This window comes from Lygodium microphyllum, chromosome 14 (genome assembly GCF_053477565.2).
Source record: "Lygodium microphyllum isolate KBCC chromosome 14, Lygodium_microphyllum_v1.1.10, whole genome shotgun sequence".
NCBI classification, from domain to species: domain Eukaryota; kingdom Viridiplantae; phylum Streptophyta; class Polypodiopsida; order Schizaeales; family Lygodiaceae; genus Lygodium; species Lygodium microphyllum.
In genome coordinates, this window is record NC_141148.1 from 30,875,691 (window position 1) to 30,900,261 (window position 24,571).

Genomic DNA, 24,571 nt, shown 5'->3' on the forward strand with positions numbered 1-24,571 from the left:
GAATGCAGTTGCATGAGTGGCACAACCAGTTGCACATGTGTAGAATAGTTCTTGGGAGGTGGTTGGAAGCTCGTGGTGTATGTGGGGAATCGGGCCTTCCTTGAGCGGTCCATACAAGCCTCTGTTCACGCGTGACACATTGTGCTTCGAGATGCAGTCATGTGGAGGTGGTGGAAGCTCTTGTTGGTGGCCGGGGCGGATTATATTCCCATCCTTAACGCATGTTGGTGCAAGTATTTGCACAAGTGGCATAATTACTACCCGCATTTGGGATAGTCCTTGGGAGGCGGTGGCAGCTTCTGGTGGGGGGCGCTCCCTTCCTTGACAATCCATACCATCATCATGCCCCAGGATGTGTGCATCTCGAAGTGGCAATGCATGAGCCATGCTCCTGCACGAATTACATGCAAAGAATGAGAAGCATTGATTACAATGGCACGCTGGGCAGTAGTGGTGTTTTTGAGAAGAACAGAAAGAGAGAAGCCAAAACAAATTAGTTGGTTTAGTGTTTCCAATTGGCCAATGGAAACCCTAGAGAATCCGTTTCAAGGCTGGAGATTTGCACCAATTCTGATCCAACATGAACTTCCTAGAACAAATCCTTTCCTACTGCTGGAAGTTTGATGTAGTGGTTCTCCAAGATTTTCCTACTTCAACAATCCTAGCAAAACAATATCTAGCTGTACATGGACATTGCACAATGAGAGATCATAGATGGAGGAGGCATGCCTGGGTTGTCAGTGAAGAAACGGAGAGCGACCCATCCGGCGGGCGGGACGGCGATGGTGTTCATGGCAGGGGGATCAATGAGATTAAAGGACGCGGAGTCGGAGGAGGAGTTGAAGTTGCCGAGCCCCATGCCCACCACGTAGAAGTTGTAGCCATGGAGGTGGAAAGGGTGGCTCTCGAAGAAGCCGGTGGCGGTGTTCTGCAACACCAGTTGGATGTTTGTCCCCAGCTCCAACTGCACCACCTTGGTGCCTAGTAGCGCGTGCTGGTCGACTGGGTCCACGCCCGTGTAATCGTACTGGAACATGGGCACGTTGGGGAAGTCATCTTCGTAGGCCGTCCTTGCCGTGGCCAAGGACTTCCTCCACTTCCTTGGCAGCGGGACGGTGGAATCGTTGTAGTGCGCTCTTTGATAGTAGGCCTGCCACGGGATATGATATGGTATATTACGATTGGAGCGCTAGACATATCGTTGCATACTTTAATAACCTAATAAGCTTCAAATTACTAAAGCATCAATTAGAACCATTTTGGCTTACCTGGAGAATGGAGATATTGCGCGGGGGCACGAAGGTGACATTGTTGACGGAGGCGCTAGCAAGGCCCGGGCGGCCACCCTCACCGGGGGGCCCATGGCAGGTCTGGTTGACGGGGCACTCCCGGAGGGCAAGTCCCACCGTGAAGAAGAAGTTCCGATCCACAGATTGGGGTATGTCCACGGCCGGGTGCTCCTTGTTGTTCAAGCTCCGCAAGGCGCTCGTGTAGGCCAACGCATAGGCCGAGTCATTGGCCACGGGTAGGGCCGGCAAGGCTAGTCGGGCCAAGCTTAATCTCTCTGTGGCATATGTCATCCTCGGTCTCTTGTAGCGTAGCACGCCCGTCGCAGGTGTTCTCGGGAATGTCACGAAGGCCGGCGCAGGCGAGTAGACGGCCGCTGCTATCGCGTAATCTGCCTCCTTCTGGTCCGCCATCAGCAGCACGTCCGCTGTTTGTCCCGGCGATATCACTATCACTTCCGTCTCGTAGGGTTTCGTGTATGAGCAATCCATCTCCACCACCGTCAGCCTATGCCCAGCTATAGAGAAGAACATGTGATCGTTCATGGCTGCATTGATCACCCTCAAGAGATATGTCTTACCCTTCTCTACCATGAAGGTGGTCGTATCTATTCAAAAGGGAATATCATGTAGCATTCATTAGATTGCGATTATCAGTGGCATACACCATATCATTCAAAAGAACTTGAGTAACATGTTAACCTTCACAAGGCCTTGTACTTATTTCTGTCGTTTAACTTATAAGTCCTTGGTGAGTTTACATGCATCGGTCGAGATATTATCCTATCATTTTTATACTTTCTAGTAGAGTTAGCCTAGTAACCTGTCCCTTTTGTATCTACTAGAGCCACGCGTACGTCTAGTTGACACCAGTTACAAAGGTTCAAATCCAAAGTGTGCTTCTGAAGTAAAATTATCCCTACCTCGTTGCGAGCAATTATACAGAAAGCCTGGTTGTCCATTGATTGTAAGCGCATCGGATATGTTGAACCCAGCTCCGCTAGCTAAGGCCTCCTTCTCTATCAACTCCACATCCGTGTTCCACCAGTCTCCTGCACATAACATCATCATTTAAGGAACACCCTTAAGCGATCCGTCCTATGAAAGGATTAAAAGTGTAGCATGCGTGTGCTGCAGGTGGGTGCACAGCTGGTGTGCCTGGATGACTATACTAGAGCTCCTTTCTTTTCACCCGGTTTGTAGAAAATCCCAATTCAGATGAGTGTTACACTGTTGTTGAGATGTAGCTGCGCTAAATTTCATCTCTCTACTCTAGTACTCATTCGTAGCATCATAGTGATGCATCTTTCATGTAGCTGACAGTTTTATTATCACTTCTAATGTGGTAGACCTCCTTTAACAGCAGTTGGCAGGAGCTACTCTCCCAGTGATCATACCTAGCAAGATTGGGAACTCGGCGACGGGTTGCTTGGGAAAAGGGTAAGGGGTGCCGCCTCTGGGACGGATGATGAAGGCGCCATATACAGTGGCGCGAAGCCAATTGATGTGGGCATGCCAAAAGAGGGTGCCCGACTCCTTCACCACCGTGAAGTTGTAGTTGTAGTGGGTCTTGGGTTGCAAAGGGCACTGGGTGATAAAGGCAGGCCCGTCTGCCCAATTCGAGAAGAACTGGCGCACGCCATGCCTGCAACATACACAGTCGTGTTAATGGTGGGGAGGTGAAGATGAATTATGAGACTTGAGCATCACAGAATGAACCTTAGCCTTCACAACTAACGAGACCTGGTGACGCCAATTATGTACACGGTGTTTTATGAATCCTTCATAATATAGTACTGCATAGGAGCTGAGAGCAGGGTTCGGAAAAAAAATTTGAGGAAGAGGAAGTAAATCCTTTTCATCATCATTTGAGAAGGAAGTGTCCCCTATTGGGACCCATCAGAGTCTCCTTACTCGTGCCCTACTCTTTAAAATGAAACGGAGAGCTCCTACTGGCTCTGAAGCTGATGATCAATAGTTACCAGTGAATTGTGATGTTGGTGCCTGCCAACTTGTTGGACACCCTCACTATAACTCGGTCTCCTGTCCGGACGTACAGATTCGGCCCCGGAAACCGCCCATTCACGCTCACCAGCTGCTTCGTATGACATAGCCGAGTTATATTCGCGTACTTTACCTGCAGCCATATTTTCCATTAGTCAAGATCACGAATATATGTTTCACTTAGCCGATCGACAGAAAGTAGTGGATTAACGCGCCACCTAATCCGTGAACAATATATTCCTTCCTTGATGCTTTCTCTGAGCCGATCATGTGAGAATACATGGAGGTTGCAACCAAAAACTCAAGAGGCCATAAGTACTTATTTCCCATTACGTACCTTGAAGTGCAAATAATGGGTCATGGTCCCATCCTCGTTCACAACGGACTTCGCACTAGCATTAAAACCGACCAGCTGATGAAGGGATAATGCTACTGTAGTAATGAGCACGCTTAGAAAGATTAGGTTCTGGATAAGGTCTGATCTTCTCTTCCGGCTGATCATGATCGTACGTGTGGGTGGGGGGGAGGGGGTGAGAGAGCAAGTATATAAGTGGTTGCAGCAGCTGATTCGCAACAGTTGTAAGTGGACGCAGTTGTGCCCAGCAGATCAGGATGTAGGCTCGAGAATGTAATATGGTAGAAGGTTACTGCTTGATGTGGCGAGAGTCGGCTGATTTGAAGCCTGAATGTAGCAGGGTGCCCTTTTATATAGTCCTCATAGCCATCCATCGCTTAGCGCGTGGTGATGCCCTTGCAAGTTGCCATGAATCAGTCTCCTATGAGACCACGGTGATGCGGACAAAATATCCTACGCTCCTTTATGTTTTCTTTTTTCTGCGATAACGCGCTATCTGCAACTGACTTAGCCAGGCGCGTTGACTTGCACAAATCCGTGAAATCGTCTTTTAGGCTGCAAGGTTAGTTCATGATGCCGAGCTGTTATGATTTACGTTTGATTACCCACTGCCCAGTTAGTATTCATGCAGTCCGCGTGCGTCCTTATTATCAAATTCGTGTGCACTGTGGCCTACAATATGGCGCTAAATTTGCCCGCACTGGATCCCACGGGACATCTGACGAGGAGTCACTAATAGGGAAAGAGATTCAACAGATCACACATGAATTTCAAAGTCAGCGCGTGATCACTGATCAAGGTTCGTGCTATCAAGCCTCAAACCTTAATGCGTGGGTAGTTGACAATAAAATGGGTCAAACATGTCGCACGACAACTTCAAACTTCCTCGAAGCCTGTTGAGCAGTTCAGATACTCACACTGGCTCCTATGTAAGTATGGAGAGTCGAGACATTACCTGCCAGAAGAAGCAAACGAAACGCGGTCCACCGCAGAGCGATCAAAAGAAGACCATTAAAAAATTTATGGGTGGAAGGTGGCAAATAATTCGACATTATGACAAATCCTCATTCATTACAATGTGCAAAGCTCTCGACTACGTTATCATCCTCCTTATAGGGTCATTGTGTACTTTTGTGTCTCTAGTACTTTTATTACTAAGTTAGGGGTCAAGAATTGCCATTGTCCTTGGTTCCATTCCCATTTCAAACAACAATGAACCTAGAGAGGCTTAAAAGAGGGAGAAAGTGCTTAAAATTTTGGGAATCGCATGATTAGTGAGCGGACAAAGACAAAATCGCCATGTGTAGACACACTCAACTCTCAACTAGTATATCAAGAGGCTCCTTTGATTTTAGTAAACATGAAGAAAATTGCCTCTAAACATTTTTCCAAAAGGCATTTAAAAGCGAGAATCCTTCTACTTCATGTGGTATTATTAGATTCTTGCTTTTTTGAAAATTGCCTCCTTTGATGTAACATGTTTATGATCTATTATTTGACATTGAACTCCTTTTGTGTGAACTTTTAGGTTCCAAATTTGGAAACTTGCCCCTCCCGATGTGATATGTTTTCTTAGTCTATTCTCTCGTGCCATTGTTATTCAAAATTCATTCAACCCACTATACTACTCAAAGTGATATTGATATCCATGGAAATCCTCTGATACTTCCCTCCCTTCACATGCATATATGGACATGCGATAAGCATGTAGGAAGTCTTTCCTCCCCATGCACAAACACATAATAATCTACTAGTCATGTAAGTTAGTACTTAATTCTAAAGCCATTTAATAGTACTTAATTCTTGAGCCATTTAGCTAGTTATATTCTTGTCTTTACAACATTGCTTTTATTATTTTCATGTACATGATCTAAACGCATTCAAAAAACCTTGTGTAACAAGATAACTAAGAAAGTTGTTTTTATATATCTCATTTGTGGTAGGATACCTAATTAAATAATAAAAAATACTAGATATGCATGTGGGAAGCAAGTAAACACTCATCTCAATGATAATGTCCTATGGAAGGGTGGACCTAATTAGTCAAGTGCTCTCTAAAAGGGCAAGAATAGGAGCATAGGTAAAATTATGAATTCTTAAGGTTAGGTCTTAGAACCCAAACAACACTTTTTGGAGACTAAAGGTGAGATCATGCCTTATGGACGTAGGGGTAGAGCCCAACTCCCTTTCGTCTCCGACTCTCTTTGAACCAACTGTGGTGATAGTCTATTGCCAACATTAATTGATTGCACACTACAAGGGATTAGTAGGCCCGTAGATGAACGTATTGACACATTTTCTTAACTAGAAATAAAACTTATGGGCACATCTATGATCGTGATGAATTGTGTGCTAGAGATCCACATCTAAAAGCATAATTATTTTACGAAATACAAGAGTGACCTTTTTCACATTTTTATACATGATTTTATGTACAATTTTCACATTCATTCAAATGTTCAACTTAAAGGCACTTCAATCAGGAATTCTCGCACACCATTTGAAAGGGCTAGAAACACACTCTTCATAGAAATAGAACCAAGGAGTTTCTGCTTGTAGACTTGTGGCCTTACCCACAATTTTATTACCAATAGCACCCTAGTTTTCTTCTAAAGAGGTCCTCTTCATAAGCAAAATTAGCTAAGGAGTCCGCAAACTGATTCCAATAACGTGGAATGAGCTGAAGAGATATGCTCTCAAATTAATCTAGGGTTATAGCAGTTCGATGATACATACGAAGGAGAGGATTCCGAACTGTATATGTCCCATTGAGTTGATTTAAGAACAGTTGGGAATCCCCTTTTATTAACAACCACCTAATAACACATTTCTTAGCAATATTCAATCCCATAATCAGGGCTTTATACTTGGCCATGTTGTTAGTAAATCCTACCCTGAGATAAGCAGGTAATTTCATTGTAACTCTACGTCGGGGATCTCGGATAACTACTCCAACATTTCCTTTTCTATTAGGGCCCCTGGACGCTCCATCAAAATATAATGTATACGTCCATAATGGGTTTACACAGCCAGCCATCAAGAACTCCCCTATTCGTAATTATGATAGTCAAAGTTCAACATATTTGGAGGATGAACTGACGGCTCCATGGCACCTTCTTCATTAAACTCAACAGGGATGCTTGTCAAGATTTGTAAGCAGTGATGGCAGAAAACTTTAATTTCCCACACAAAGGTACCGTCTTCTTGCTCAATCACTTTATATCCCTTGCTCCACCAGATAAGCCTCCTGTGATGATATCTTTGCTTGAGATATGGCTGCTCCAAATAAGGGATTAACCGCCCCATCAATCAATTTAAGCTCTCTTGCAGATCTCCAATCAGCCCCAGCATGGACCTACAATGCATTTTTTTGCATTAGCATATTTAGAAATAATAAGGTTTAATCTTATTAAGATTAACCTTATTCTTAAATTCCATTTCTTTTAGATCAGCTAATAAAACTATGGACTTATTTTTACCTATCCGAACGATCTTGTAAGGGCCATCCCATCTAGGTTCCAACTTTCTTGGAAATAGCTCCCTACGTGCATCGTAATATAGAACTAACTGCCCCTTTTTAAAAGTATATTTCTTCGCTTTCAAATTATGCAACTACTTCATCCAACGTTTAGCTACCTCCTGGTGCAACAACCTCTGCAATTTGAGCTCGTCCAAGTAGGCTATAGTCGTAAACCGCTCAAATAGAGAATCTTCATCACCCAAAGAATGATTGATTGTGAATCTTATGGTCGGAAACTCAATTTCTAAGGGCAAAACACACTCCTCCCCATAAACTAATTTGAATGGGATGTGGCCAATGGCTCGTTTAAACGTCGTATTAGACGCCCAAACCGCCACATATAATTTTGTATCCTAGTCCCACTTCTTTTCAGAGACTATCTTGGATAGGATACCCACAAGCTACTTATTGGTACTTTCAACTTGTCCATTTGCTTGCGGATTATATGGGGTTGTCTTGTTATGCTTGATTTTCCAAGCTTCAGTCAGAATTTTAATCACTTTATTTAAAAAGTGAGTTCCACTGTCCGATACTATTTCCTTTCAGACCAAAACGACAGATGATTTGCTCAAGTAGGAAATTGGCAGTCTCTTTTGCATTGTCTTGCCTCGTCACTCGTGCTTCTGATCATTTTGTAAAATAATCAGTTGCTACTATAATGTACCTCTTCTGAGTAGTAGACGACGAGGTGATAGGACCCACAAAGTTGATGCCCCACTTCTCAAACGGAAGGATAGCCATAATAGACGTAAGTGGGCTTTTCCTATTCTCTCTGCTGTCATGCCTTTGGCAGGTATCACATCTCTTAACGTACTCAAAGGAATCTTGGAAGATGGATGGCCACCAATATCCTGCTCTTAAAGCTTTTTGTGCCGTTAACCGCCCAGCAAAGTGCCCTCCACAAACGGAGTCATGGCACTCTTCCAAAATAAAGGGAACCTTATCAAGCATCACACATTGGTGATAGATACCATCAACACCCTACCGATATAATGTACCTGCGATCAAGGAAAATTTCAATGCCTGCTATTTAATTTTCCTCTTCTCTGATTTTGATAAAGTAGCTCCAGTCTCTCCCGTAGAAAGATAGTGTGTTATAGTAGCATACCAAGAGGGAATAGATGCCGTATCAATCTTGAACAAAGTTTCCATGTCACTTCCTTCAACCACAACCTCTTTTGGCTCTCTGAAATCCATAAGACACTCTACAATGTCCTGAAGCTTTGGCAGCTTGCTCTTAATCTCATAATCAAATTCTTGCAAAGTGATTAACCACTTTGCTAAACGGTCAGGCAGCTGTAACTTATTCAACAACAATCGAAGCCCTTCCGCCTTCGTATAAAAAACCACTCTCTCATAAAGAATGTAGTGCTTGAACTTTTTGGTCGCAAATACCATCGCAAGGCACAACTTCTCCATATAGGTGTAGTTAATTTCCAATATGCACAACTTCCGACTAGCAAAAGCTATTGAATGGTACCACTTTTCCTTCCAAATTTGGGCTAAACAACAGTTGATACTATACATGGTTGCTGTTGAAAATATATAGAACATTTCACCCCTTTTTGGTGCTTTTAAAACAGGTTCTTTGGCAAGCTCCTACTTCACATCATCTAAGGATACTTTGCAAGCATCACTCCATGTAAACTGACAGTTAAAGAACAGTAGGTTCGTCAAAGGCAACGCTCTTTCTACCAAGGCATTGATAAACCTCCGATAATACCCTACTGATGACAGAGAGCTATGCACTTCCTTTGGAGTACGCGGCGGAATCATGGCGACTATGACCTTGATCTTTTCAGGATCAGTCGCAATCCCTACGGAACTAACAATATGGCCTAACAAGAGCCCATAAGGGACTTCGAAGACACACTTCCGTGGGTTAAAAGCTATGCAAAATTGTCTGCAATGCTCAAAACACTTGCGGAAAATGATCAACTGTCTATCCCTTACAGTGGCTGCCCCCAAATCATCAATGAATACTTTCACCTCCTTTGGGGAGATGTCACCAAAGGTCTTGTCGGCTGTTCTTTGCCACGAACCAGGTGCATTACACAACCCAAATGCCATCACATGGTATGCAAAGGTACCGAAGACTGTAATAAATGTTGTTTTTAGCTTGTCTTGCTTAATAAATGACAACATGTAGTAATCTTTAACAGCCTGCTTATTCAACTCTCTAAAATCTATACAAAGCTGGATTTGATTATTATTCTTCTTCCTGATCACTACTGGTGAACACCATTCTGTATGTTGAACAGGGAAGATCAAACCTTCTTTACGCAACTTTTGTAGTTCCTCGTACAACCCATCCCTTAATTCAAAAGGCATACGCCTTGTTTTCTAACGTACAAGGTGGGTACCTTCCTTTACAAGAATAGTATGCACAGCTAGACCGGGAGAAATACCCCGAAGTTCGTCGTAGCTCCAAGCAAAGATATTGCGGAACTCTCAAATTAAGGACACATCATCCTCTCTTTTTTCCGAGAATTGAGCATGGACCCTAATTTCATTGGCCACGAATCATTTAGCGTACCAAGATCCAACTCAATAACGTCCACGTCTCTTATTCGATCATGAGGCTCTATCATTTCATTCAAGGTTATCTAGTAAATATCCTCTATAGTGGACCCTTCCTTAGATCCATTGCTCCATGACATCTCACTACCAGATGGATCATCTACCGTTTCTAGTTCAGTGGAGGATAGTGGAGCTCTCTCACTCTAAGGAGACTCAGGGTAAGCATCTACTATTACACGATAGGCACCTCGACCTAGAATCACTCGACCAGCGGGTATATCGACTTGACAGTCTGTCCATAGAATCCATGGCCTGCCTAGCAAAACTCGATAGCTAGGATGTCCTATAAACCTTATCACCCTAAAGTTCAAATAGCATTCCATGCTCGCAACTGTAACGTGGACCTTAGTAATGCAACCTTCTGGTTGTCTTAGACTATCATCAACCATCCTAAGAAGTGTGCAGCCATCTTTTTGGATCTCTAGACCTAACCTCTCCATCAAGTCTAAACTTATGATATTGACGGAGGATCCAATGTCCATGATAGCGTGCTCCACTAATATTCCATCCACATATGCTAGAACCCTAGGGCAATGCTTTTCAGCATGATCGAACCAATCTTCCCCCACTCTAGCTATGCCCAAAGGTTCTACTATATACCCTATACACAAGATTTTCTTGAATTCCTTATGTACTCCTGGAGAAAGTTTAATCAGTTGTAGGAGATTCACGTCTAGTTTGACTTCGCAAAGGGAACTTGCTAGGTCAAAGTCGTGGTAATTAGCCAAAGTTCTCTTCTCGCGCCATAACGACAGAAATAGCGATGCAGAAAAATCAGTGACACAAATAGCGATAGTTGTAGGGGAAAAAAATTTTGTGGTTTTGCAAAGAAATTACATGTAGGATACGCAATGGTGATTAACACAAGTGCAAAAACTACTTAAAACAAGAAGACTGATAACTCATAGAATAAGTACAAGACTAGTGATGAAAACTCATGATATTACATGGAACCATGAAGAGGACAGACAAAAAAAATATGAAAATCTATCTGTAAACATCGCAAGATGCGATTTTATACAAAGGATGATAAGTACATCTAAGAAAAAAGGCTTGCATAGATCGTAGGACCAAAAAATAAGAGGATGTCTGCTCCATGAATCTAAGCATATGCTATAGATCCTCGTCATTTGAAAGCTCATCTTGATGTAAAGGAGCGTCGAACGGACTCTACAAAATAAACAACTAGACATTATTCCACTATACATAATCCATTTGAAAGACTAGTGACTATAAATAAGAAAGATGATTAACTTACTAGGAAGCCACATGTGTATAATTTATCGATAACTGCAATGAGACCGTGTCTCGCTGCATATGGAGCCTCCAAACCTGTGGTATCACAGTTTCTGATGGAGTGCTGCAAAGAAAAAAAAGTACAATTGTTAGAAACAAGATTGTTAGTATAAGTGATATTCCAAATAAGAAAGTGAGAAGAACCAAAAGAAAACTTACAAAGTCTTTTAAAGAAGTCTTGTGGTCGCCACTCCCTAGATGATGCATGACCCTTGCCTCCAATCATTCCCTGAGTGCCACCATGGTCTTGGAGAATCTGTGGCCTCCTCCCTAAGTCTCCACCAATCCTCTGCGTCTAGCCACTCAAGCTTTGAGGTGCCACTCTTGAGTGCCTTGTGTGCATTCAATCATCTATGTGACATGTATGCTCACATACACTCTATCATCCACCTAGTGGAAAGCCTCTCTAAAGTCGTAGGTACCAGAAAATCCTTATGCAAAGATGCCACTATATAGTCCTTGCTCCCCTTCGATATATTCTTCCAATGGTCCAAAATATTGTGCTTAAATACTTGCTAGTATAACTCTCAATTGCTAGACATTATCCTCCTCCCCTCATCCTTCATGATCACAAGACCTATCTTGTCATGTAATAGGTATCCAAACCCTGCTGGGGCATGTTTAAGGTGTATTCTCTCCCACCTCTTGCGACCACACTCTTGGGCATAACCATGAGACCCTTGTATATCTGACATATCCATGGCGGTAGTATCTCTCAGAGTAGCACCCATAGGGATGCCACTTAGTACGGATGGCTAAGTGAAACCCGGAGTCACCAGAGTATATGTCCCTATAGATGTGACAAATCCTTGGGCTAGTATCTCTCGGAGTAGCACCCATAGGAGTGCCATTTGCAGATGGCTAAGCAAAACCCAGAGTCACTGAAGTATATGTCCCTATAGGTGTGACAAATCTTGCAGGTTACAAGTATCCACATTATCAACAAGATGGAGACACTTCATTGGTACCTCCACAATACCCAGGCCACTTGTGCATGCATAGTGAATGTTGAAAGGTCCCCAAGAACAAAGAACTCTACAAAACCTCATAAAAGTAAAAGAGAATTTGCACGACATGAGATAAAAAGACAAATTGGGTGCAATCTCCTCCCATGCCTTGTGTGAGTGTTTCACAAGGCATGTATTTATAGATTTATTTAACTTCAAGCCTAAAAATAGCCCACTTTAATGCAAATAGCATGTTTTTGCTTTTGCATTTGCATTTGCCTAATTATAGAGTAAGGTGTTTGGGTGTCCAAAATTAGTTGTGCTTAAATACAAATGTCAAATAATGAAATATTTAGCCGAGCGCCTATGCACATACAAAATAATAAATATTTTGTCAAGCACTTTAATAAATAAGCACCGTTAAATAAATATTGATGCCATGCCTTTAGTGATAAGGCATGCGTCCATCAAAAATAATAATTATTCTAGACATTTATAAGATTCACATAATTGTCCTGGTGCTACCCAACGCCACTGCCACCACATGCTCTACACATCAACTGAAGCATTTACAATTGTTAGAAAAAAATTAAGTAAAACCCAACAAAAGTGAATACCTAGTAGTCTTCAGCTACAAAATAATTAAATAGGTTGAAACTCTACCTCCTAACCTTAATTTAATTCGAGTGCACACTCTAAACTCGTAAACGTCTATGAATTTAACATGTATTTTATGGAATTGCCAGATGTGGAATCACCCATGACACTTTCAATTAATTTGACACCTGAAAAGGATGGGCGTCCTCGTCAACTTCTCATACAAGGAATCCACCTTGTGGTACGAGCCTTGGCAAATAAATATAATCACGGAATCCACTATGGAATATGTCTCCTGGCAAACCCTCGGAGTGGAATAGCAGTTGTCCTTAATTGCTATTAGCTCAATGTGGAGCGAGCAGTGAGGAGTAAGCACTTAGGTCGCGAGCGTGCATCCATTGGGCCTCTTCAATAGGATGATTTTTAAACTTGACTAAATATCTAAAATATCTATGGCCAGTTCTAGTGGTCATAAAGTCAGTGTCTAGAATAGTTTCAGGTTCAAGAATTTTAGTTTCTTCTTCTAACAAAGCAGGGTTTTCATAGATAGAATGAACAGGTAATTGGCCTTTAAAAGATTAAAACAAACTGATATGAAAAGTATTGTGGATTTTCCAATGGTTGGGTAGTTGTAATTTAAATGCATTTTCATTGGTCTTGTGAATTATTTTGAAAGGTCCATAAAACTTAGGTGCTAATTAACAAGGTGTTTCTCAACACTTTGCAATCTTCTATTTTCAATGCGTAACCATACATAATTACCAATATTGAAACTCATGGCTTTTCTTTTCTTATTAGCTTGTTTAGTTTATGATTGCTGGGCTTTCACAATCATGTCTGTAACTTGAGTAAAAATAGTAGCATGCGTATTGGCAACATCATTAGTAGCTTTAACTTTGTTTGACAATGATGTAACATATGTAGGTAATCTATGTCTATAAATGATTTCTAAATGTACTTTATGCGCAGCTATGTGTGGTGTATTATTGTATGCAAATTGAAGTAGATGCAAATGTATGTTTTTTGTTTGTGGTTTTGAAATTGTGTATGTAAGAAAAAGATCTAGAATTATTATGTTAGTATCTTTTGTTTGCCCATTGGTTTCAAGATGGAATGCAGATGAGAAATCAATCTTAGTACCCAAATTAGGAAACAAAGTAGTCCAAAAATTTATTGCAAAATCTAGAATCACGATAAAAATTAATAACTTCTGACAAACCATGATTAGTGAAAAGTGTCTTAAAAAACAATTGTGCAGCTTGAGATGTAGCTAATGTTTTCTTACATGGTAGAAAATATGCTTGGGTTTGGAAAAATTCACTCTTTTCAAGGTTAGCATACAATTGATTCTCTTTCAAAAATTTGAAGACTAAAGAAGATGTTCACAATGCTCATTCTCATCCTTACTAAAAACCAAAATATCATCAAAGAAAATAATCACAAAATTTTGATACTTCAAAAATATATGATTCATCATACGACTGAATGTAGCTGGTGCGTTGGTCAAACCAAAAGGCGTAACAAGAAATTCATAATGACCAAACTAAGTTCTAAATGCAATATTAAAAATGTTAGGTGTATCCAAGCGTTCTTGATGATATCCAGATTTGAGATCTATCTTGCTAAAAACAATGGCCCCTTGTAGTTTAACCATGAGGTCATCTATCCTAGAAATCACATATCTATTATTAACAATGATTTTATTTGAGAAGCTTCCTGTCAAAGATGTAATATCATGGAATGTGCTAATTGTGGATTGTCTTGATCATGGGCTTGGTCACGAATCTTTAGAAACTTTTGATTGAATGTGACAGCATGGCGTAGATCCAAATGTTGAGCTTGTGGTAGCAGAGGAGCTTAAGAAAGTGATTGCTACCTTTGTTTTGAGATTTCTAGAAGGAAACTATTATGGGGGCCAGCACTATTCATGGAAGACTTTTCTTTTGGGAGAGGTTACGCACAAGAGAAGAGTGGCAGCAATGCTTTGGAGAGAAGATGAAGAATTCGAAGAGTGTGATATATTTTTGGTTATTGAGGATGCAAAAAAGGAGGGTGGGGCAGGTCAATCATTAACTCTATTTCCACTCATGGCCAGTGGAATTAGCAACAAGATTGAAGGAGCTTTCAGGGCTAAATTTGATGTCATGCCTTCCAACAAGATTTTTTTTTCGATATAGCTATCCAAGAAGTGAGATCACATGGAATTCGTATGAGGACTAGGAACACAATAAGAAAGGATGGCAGCCCTCTATACAGTGAGATCTATCACACATCAACACCTTAATCAATAAATAGTGGGCTCGACTCTATTGTAGCCCTTTTACTAGGAATCTTTTACATGTATTTACGGTGCCAGAGAGCTTATTGGAGGCAAACCTAGTCTTCTACAGAGTCACAGAACCCAACAATAAAGAAATACCATAGTGTATATTATACTTGTGCAGGGTCAAATAGCTACCAATCAGAAACTGGCCTTTGATTACTAGAATGGGTGATGCTACATACTTGGCTCCATGTGAAAGCCAAAACTCAGATTGCAAGTGATGGATGAAGCAGTGGAACATGCACTAGATGTAGCCAGATGTAGCATATGAGGAAAGGTGTGTATTTGATGGTTATGATCCTAAAGGTTATCTTGCATGCTACAAGGCAGTGATGAAACTTAGAGGTGTCCCAGATGAACACATGATCAAATAATTCAAATAACTAGTGATTCTGGATTTGCATGAGCAGAAAGATGAATTGGACAGAATATATGCAGATTGTTGGTGCTGTTATACAAGTGGGTGACTATTATTTGGAATTAGAGATAGGGGAAACTTTTGGTGATGCAAGTGTTTCAAAAGAAAAAGGAGATGAGGATGCATGCCTTATCAAAGATGGTGATGTTCTAGAACCTCATGATGAGGAAAAAGTTCTCTATGCACAACACAATATTAGTGAGTTTGGGAATCTCCCAATTCCCATTTTCTGAATACTAAAAAGGTGGCACTCGAATAACATGCCCATAAGTTTCTCAAAACCATATCATGTGACCTATCACTAGAAAGTGCTTAAAAAATTTAATCTATTGAGTTATAGAGTGTTGGATTTGGAGTTATAGTATTCAAGTTATGACAAATCCAAAGATTTGACCACATGTCCCAAACTTATGGGAAATTTCCATATTCCCCAATATGGGGTTAATTGGAAAACCAGGTTTTGGACAATTCTACACAAGTCAAAGATATAAACCGAATGGAAGCTAAATAAAAAAATTTAAAGGTGATGAATGTCACAACTACTTTCAAGAGCGATTCTAGTGAGGATGGAGATGAAGGTGTAGATTGTCTTATGACTAGCTCCTCAAAGGAAAATACTATCTACATGGACTATTCTCAGGTTTTTTATTATGGTTCATATGCTTGTGATTTTACTATGGAGGATGATGTGCAGTCTCTTGGTGCATTCAGTGAAGGTTTGCAATGATGATGCTATGGCAAGGGACATTAATGCTATTCTTATGATGCATGTTGAGTCTTGTAATGCTACAGTTTACAAATATCTTATGGAGGGTAAGAGGGAGAATGAGTTTTTTGCAAGTCATAATACCTCTATGTATGATATATGTGATGAGGTTTCTTTTGGTCATCATAGAGGTAACTTACAGGATTCTTTGGCAATGAAGGAAGACATGGATCTTTTATCTCTTATCGATCAAGCTTTAAAGGGGTTTTTCATTCTAGATTATAAGAATAACAATCAGTGTAAAGACAAACCACCAGACTTAATGCAACACGGACAAGAGGATAATGAACAGTTGATGCAGGTGCTCGCAAAGGTTCTAAAGGATTTTTCACCTAGCACAAATGTTGTACAAGAAATTATTCAGATTCTGAGTGAGATTATCGTATCAAATGTGCTACTTATGGATGAAGTGACCTCTTACATTAGAAGCGGTGATGATGATTTGCCAATGTTTGTGCCATTTATGCAGATGGATATGGAGATAAATGTCAATGTGGTTAAGGCACAAAAAAGATTTTCCCCATTGAAAAAGGAAAGAGAATTCGGAGACACGTGGTTGTTTGATGATCAACCAGCCAAAGAAGATCTGGAGGTTGTGATGATATACGAAAACATACCTACTTTGATTCATCCATATGATCCAGGAGGATGCTCTGATAACCTAAGTCAACTTACCTACTTTTCATATTACCCACATGACTACCCATATGACCCTAGTGGGAACAATCTTGCAAGTGGTAAACAAGTTGGCCCATCCAAAGGATGTGCATGTTTGGAGGGGGCGGATTTCGTGATGCTGCGTGTTCACCACTATGAAGATATGTTGAACATGGACTTGATGAGGTGCTCATGGTTTTCAAAGAAATGTAGCTGGAAGATGTCATTGTGGATGCACTTATGTATGTTTTCATCTTAAAGCTTGCAATACAATGGGAGCTTTTGAATTAGGTGAATTCGCACACTTTGAAATAGTGAAAATGGCAATGGAAAAAGAGCCTCACTTACACAAAGGACTAGTTATTATGTATACAAAATGTGGCTTACTAATAGAGGCAACCAAGGCATTTGGCACTTTGCCACTTCAAGATACAGTTGTATGGAATGCACTGACCGTGCATTATATAGAGTAGGGGCTTGAGGAGGATCTAGGTCTGATGAGGAAATGTCACAAGTTCTCAACTTCTCTAGTTCGATGATGCACATGTATATGGGAGTAGGTTTATTTGCAGCCTGAAAGCTTGTGGTACCATAGGAGTCTCAGAAAGGGGTTGAGAAATTCATGTTGGGATAGTTAGAAGGGGGTTAGAAAGTGAACTTTTTGTAGATAGTACACTGATAGATATATACAACAAGTGTGGCATGGTTGCACAGTTTTAAAAAGTGTTTGAGAGTGTGCCAGTTTGAAATACTATCGCATGGACTGCATCCATTGTTGGATATGTTGAACATGACAAGGAATCTTTAAGCCAGTTTTGTACACAAGCAGCAGGATGGTATCTCTCCAAATGCTATTTCATATGTTTCTATTCTAAAATCTTGTGCAAGCATGGGTTTTATTGAAGTAGGCAGAGAAACACATGCTCAAATTGCCACAAAGGGACTAGAAATAGATCTTTCAATTGGAAACACTTTGATTGGCATGTTCTGTGAATGTGGCTCACCAAGATCAAGGATAAGATCGAAGGAGCTTTCGGGGCTAAATCTATTGCCATGCCTTCCCACAAGATTTTTTTTTGATATAGCTGGCCAAGAAGCGAGACGACATGGAATTCGTATGAGGAGAGGGAACACAATAAGGAAGTATGGCAGTCCTCTGTACACTGAGATCTATCAGACGTAAACACCTTTATCAATAAATAGTGGGCTCAACTCTGTCAGCCCTTTTATTGGGAATCTTTTACATGTCTTTATGGTGCCAAAGAGCTTGTTGGAGGCAAACCTAGCCTTCTTTAGAGTCATGGAACCTAGTAATAAAATAGTACCATAGTGTATGTCATACTTGTGTAGGGTCGAATAACTGCTAATAAAAAACTGGCCTTTGATTACTGGAACTGGTGATGCTAGAGACTTGGATCCAATAGCTCTTCAGGCTGTGAACAAGCTTATTGAACAGGCTTCTACTTATTGTTCATTACATCACTTTGACATTATGTACACGTGTGGTTTTGGACACACATAAGCATCTAATCAGCAGGATTCATCATTCGAAGCTGCAATTGAGAATAAGCTACACTTCGCAGTCTAGAATTGGTCTTCTTCTTTTGGGAAACCTGTCAAATGCATGTTATATAAAAAATATTTGCATTCAATATAAGGAGTATGGAGTTTACTGTTGCATAGCTTGATCTCTCTTGATGACATCTATTGTGAGTGTTACCTTCTAGTTGTAAGACAGCAAGAAAGAAATCAAATGAGATTTCAAAGATTATCATGCCCACATTAATCATGAGTGTTAAAACTATATGCACAAGGGTTAGTCAATATGAACTTGGCATGTAATCATTTTAGCATATGCTTATCTTAGGAAGAGCACAGAGGCCCTTAAAATGTATACTGTAATGCAAGAACATGATGATTTGGAACCCAATACACATATGCATCTCTTGGGACTAAATGTGGGCAGCTAGACCAGTATAATTGGTTGATCAGAAGGCAAGCAGACAGAATCTCTATGTAGGATGTGGTGTAACAATAATTTTACTTTTACTCTACCAGGTTTGTCACGAATCGCATGGTGGGGGGACTTGCTCAAGATGCTGCGCCAAACACACACAGAATGCACAAGGAGAAGCTTACTCAAGAGACAAGAAGAGAGATGGATGCCAAAATGTTTTCTTGCTAGTTTCTTCTTCTTCTTCCACACACTTTACAAAGTACACAAAGTATAGATAAGATACAACATAAAGAAAAGTGGCCTACTAAGTCAAACAATGCATAATCGACTACACTAGTCAACTGGCACTATAACTATGCTAGATGTAAATAGGTGTAACAACCTGAATATAATAAGTAATGAGTCAGTTTCCATGTGAGATTCATAATGACCACCGACGTGCTAAGTGTAGACGTGTGGACCCATCTAACCAGGCGGTCCATCATTAATGTCCGCATGTGTTGAGCTTGTCATCTCAACACTCCCCCTCAAGCTCAACTGCATCTCTGCAACTCCAAGTAAGATTTGAAACTTTTGAAGCTTCTCTGTACCCAATGCCTTCATGAAGATGTCAGCTATCTGATCTTGTATGCTGACATACACCAAATCAATCTCACGTGCAAGTACCTTCTCTCTCACAAAGTGGTAGTGTACCTCAATATGTTTTGTCCTAGCATGAAACACAGGGTTCCTAGCCAATTGTATACTGCTCATGTTGTCATAATAAATGACAATTAAACCTTCCACCTACACATCTAAATCAGCCAATAACTTTTGCAGCCATACTACCTCACATGCTGCAACATCATCACCTCTATACTCGACAAAGCAACTGTAGATTGCTTTTTGCTGCTCCAAGTAACTGTTGCACTACCAAGAGAGAACATGTATCCATTGGTAGATCTTCTATTAGACATACTACCAGCCCAATCTGCATCTGTGCATCCAAACACCTGTATATCTGTACCTACCTCATAGAAAAGTCCATAATGTAATGTGGACTTCATATATCTCAATATACATCTGACTACATCCAAATGTGGCTTTCTAGGTACTTGCATAAACTGACTCACAAGACCAATAGCGTAGCTCAAGTTTGGCCTTGTAATGGTCATGTAGATCAAACTCCCCACTATCCTCCTGAACATAGTAGGGTCTTCTATCTCATCCCCAACATCAGCACTCAACTTTACATTCTGCTCCAACGGGACTGAAAGTGGTTTGCATACTGTCATACCATACTTGGACAACATATCCAAGCCATACTGTCTTTGGGACAGCCATATACCATCATCACATCTAATCACCTCAATGCCAAGGAAGTACCTTAGCTCACCTAAATCCTTCATCTCAAACTTCTTCTTCAAAAAGTCCTTAACTTCAGCAATCCCACTATCATTATCACCCGTAATAATCAAGTCATCCACATAGATGACTATGATGACCAAACCTGTATCTCCCTTTCTCACATAAAGTGAGTGATCAGCATCAGAAACATAAAAGCCAATATTGACAAGATACTCTCTAATCTTGTCAGACCATGCTCTAGGTGCTTGCTTGAGCCCATAGAGCGCCTTTTTCAACCTGCACACATACGTGGGATGCTCTAAATCTTCATAACCTGCTGGCTGATCCATATACACTTCTTCTTGCAAATCACCATGCAAGAAGGCATTCTTCACATTCATTTGCTGCAACCTCCAACCTTCGGCTGCTGCCAAAGCAATCATACATCTGATAATTGCCATCCTAGCAACTGGACTGAAGGTTTCTTCATAATCTATGCCATATGTCTGGGCATAGCCTTTTGCAACTAGCCTAGCTTTGTACCTACTAATAGAACCATTTGCATTGTGCTTAATATTATAAACCCACTTACATCCAATAGCTTTCTTGCCCTTCGGCAATGATACTAGATCCCAAGTCTTATTGGCCTCTAATGCAGCCATCTCCTCATCCATTGCTGCATCCCAATGAGCATGACCAATAACCTCCTCAAAACATGTGGGCTCAACATCCTCAATCACTTTCACCATATAAGCATAATGGTGAGCTGCATAACCTTCAAAACCAAATCTGTTAACAGGGTATCTCACCATGCTAGACTTGTGTACCACTGGATCACTCAATGGAGTCTTTGCATTGACGTGTGCTCTCTGCACACCTGGAGTTCTCATTGAAGGAATTCCAAGCTCATCATCCAAGATCTTTGAGCCACTGGAGTCTCCGTCAAGAATTGCATCAATGCCATCTGACACTTTATTCTTTCCTTTGTCTTTACCTGTAGTGCAACTAGATGCACCTAAAGATGTAGAGCTACTCCTTAGTCTCCTAGACCAAGGACTACCAAATGATGTCTCTGGTCCACTAAGAGTCCATGATTCTTGCTTTTCAGCCTACACATGAGTGTCATGATCATCACCATCATCCAATGCATCACCACTAGATGCATACCAACTGCTCATTTCATCAAAGATGGCATCCCTGCTCACTTTGAACTTACATGTGACAGGGTTATAACAACGATACCCTTTTTGCTCTATAGAGTATCCAAGAAAGACACACTTTTCAGCCTTTGGATCCAGTTTCTTTCGCAACTCATCTGGAACATGAACATATGTAATACATCCAAACACTTTCAAGTATGAGACATCAGGCTTCTTACCTGTAAAACATTCTTCGGGGGTCATACCATGAACTGCAGCTATAGGAGTTCTGTTCATAATATAAACAGTAGTATGAACAACCTTAGACCAAAAATGCTTAGGCATATTCTTTTCAGCCATCAAGGCGCGTGCAACTTCTGCAACATGTCTGTTTTTCCTTTCTACAACCCCATTTTGTTGTGGGTTATACCTGCATGTAAACTGTCTCTTTATCCCATGAGACCTCAGAAAATCACTGAACTCATTTGAGAGCTACTCTCCCCCTCCATTTGACCTCAAGCACTTTACTTTCAAGCTAGTTTCTCTTTCAACTGCAGCCTTGAAAGTTCTAAAGTGCTCAAACGCTTCAATCTTTTCCTTCATAAAATATACCCACAGCTTTCTAGAACAATCATCAATGAATGTGACAAAGTATGAACTGCCTCCAAGAGATACATTTTCTGAAGGTCCCCCAAATATCTGTATGCACAACACCAAGGATATTTTTGCTTACATCTTTGTCATGTGAAAAGGGTTGTTTTGCCTGCTTACCAAACTGACATGCTTCGCATATCTTATGAAATTTTGAAATTCTAAATGTAGGCAAACATGTAACCAACCCTTTGGACTGCATTAATTTCAGTCTTTGTACATCTACATATCCAATGCGTTTGTGCCAAATTTCAATATTTACAACAGCACCTTTTCATTTAGCATACATAGCAGCATTCATAGTAGGAATTCCAGCATCCAGAGTAAACATACGTCCAACTTTACTTCCCTTTGCAACCAACCTGCACTTGTCATTAAAGTCTTCTACAAAGCAACCCTTTGCATTAAATCTGACTTGCAGCCCTTGCTCTACCATTTGACTGACTGACACCAAGTTCTTTGTAATGGATGGCACATGCAATATATTTGAAAGACTCTTTGTCTTACCATCATGCAAGGACAAGGGAACTTTTTCAATGTGTAAAATTGAGTGGCATGAATCATCAACCATCTGCACATAACCTGTATTTTGCAAATCCTGCATCTCTCCAAACCATTCTGCATGGCTGGTCATATGATTGGATGCACCTGAATCAACATATCAAACATCATCATGTGTTCCCTTTCATGTAACAACATTCATCATATGCTGCATAACAAACAGACGTTCATTTTTGTCTTCATTCTATCGTGAAGACGATGCATAGTTTCCTTGCTGCAACTTACCACTACGAATATCATCTTTCTTAGCATAACATTGGGCTGGAATATGACCTGTTTTGCCACAGTATTGACACACAATACCAGAGTTGTTAGAACCTCTATTCTGCCATCCACCTCTTTCTCTAAAGTTACCATGACCTCCTGAAACCTGCATATCACCAAATTGCTGATTCAATCTATTTTGCTGGTTGTCACTACCATGTCCTGTATCACGGCCTCTTGAAGAGAACCTACCATGTCCCCTTCTTGAACTGGAGTAGAAAGCTTAGACCTGTTCACCATTTTTTTCAGATGTCTCACTCTACATGTTGATCTCTTCAGTGATCATAAGGGAGCCCGACTCATCGAAATCTGGAAATGGCTTTCTGACATATACAGAAGTTAGAAAAGACTTCCAAGCATTTTCATTGTTAAGTCCACCCAAGGTAGACGACACCAAATCATCATCATTGGGCATTATATCAATCGCTGCCAAGGCATTTGCAATTCTCCTTACCTTCAGTGCATACTCATTTATAGATATCTTCCCTTTCTTCAATGTATTCAACTCTTGCTTGAGTTGAATCTTTCGTGCCTTTGTATTTACGGAAAACATACTTTCAAGTATGGTCCAAGCTGCATATGAATTCTCTGCATTTCTAATATGTCCCAGCATATTATTGTCAATTACTGCAAACAGCCAATACATGACCTTTTTGTCTTTTGCATTCCATTCCTTTCGTGCCTTTGTCTCTTCTGCACTTGGAGGATCACTCACCTCTGGCTTCTTTTCTTCACCTGAAACAAACTCATACAGGCCTTTCCCAATAAGGAAGTTTGTGACATGGAACTTCATGAAGGGTAGTTATTCTTATCGAGCTTCTGAATGATGGGGTTTCCACTGTTCTCTACCATTATCACAAAACTAATACCAAACAACAAGCAAATCTTCTGCAACCCTCGACCTGTAGTACACAACAATATACCAGACAGCCTTTTTCACTGTCTACTCAATAATACATGCAATCTGCAACCAATTTGCAGATAAACCTTGTGTTTATTTGCTGCTAAACACCTTTGAACTTACAGATCTGAAATTTGTAACCTGTGCACCTATATACGGCAGGCATAGTTGAAATTGCAGGATACCTCAAACTGTTGTCTACAACCTTGCGAGTCTAAAACATGGCCTAAAATGACCTCGGATGGCCAAAATAGCAGTGGCCATGTGAGAGTCATAATGACCACCGACGTGCTAAGTGTAGACGTGTGGACCCATCTAACTACGCAGTCCATTATTAATGTCCGCATGTGTTGAGCTTGTCATCTCAACAAGGTCCTTGATGTTCATTCGAATAAACAAGAGGCTCACTCATCCACATGCTCCATAAGCAAGATTTATGGACTATGTTCTTGATGAGCATGTTCTGAAACAACATCATCTATTGATTCTGCTACTCATATGCAAAATAGAGAATTTTATCATCATGCTTTTTAGAACTCTGTAAACTTTCTTTCATCCATCTGCCTAATGTGGCAGCCAAAGTCTGTTGGATTAGTGGAATGTTTAGAGATGGGAAACCCAACGAGGATCTCCACATCATGCTTTCATTGGATCATGTAGGCATCAACTAGCCAGTAGTTTTTTTCCCTATAACCTTTGGAACAAGGAACTTCAGAAACATGGAAGTCCAAACATTGTCATGGCACTTATGGGGAATAAAATAGATTTGAATGCTTCAAGAGTTGTTGCGATAAAAAAGGCTTCAAGTTGAAGCACTATAATCATGTGACTATAGTGGACTAATATGATATGTGAACTCTAGTCAAAGAGTTGGAGTGAGCATCATGGATTGTTAGCACAACTTTGAATTGTGTTTAGAATTTTTTCTGAGCATTGAGTAGCAGAAGAATTTGAGTTTGGGTAAACAAATTTTGTGATTCAAATTGTTTTGAGTTCTTTGAGTGTTTGCTTCCTTCGTGCTTG

General features: G+C 40.6%; 1 protein-coding gene across 1 annotated transcript; it reads right to left on the bottom strand.

Moving 5' to 3' along the window:
* Positions 1-376: 376 nt before the first annotated feature.
* On the bottom strand, positions 377-4,033 carry LOC148025455 (putative laccase-11). The gene is made up of 6 exons (XM_087692585.1): positions 3,628-4,033; positions 3,269-3,423; positions 2,684-2,931; positions 2,210-2,338; positions 1,269-1,894; positions 377-1,150 (listed from the first exon to the last, which is right to left on the bottom strand). The coding sequence occupies exons 1-6, from the start codon at positions 3,790-3,792 to the stop codon at positions 677-679; spliced, it is 1,797 nt and encodes a 598-aa protein (XP_087548711.1). The 5' UTR covers positions 3,793-4,033; the 3' UTR covers positions 377-676.
* Positions 4,034-24,571: the final 20,538 nt, after the last annotated feature.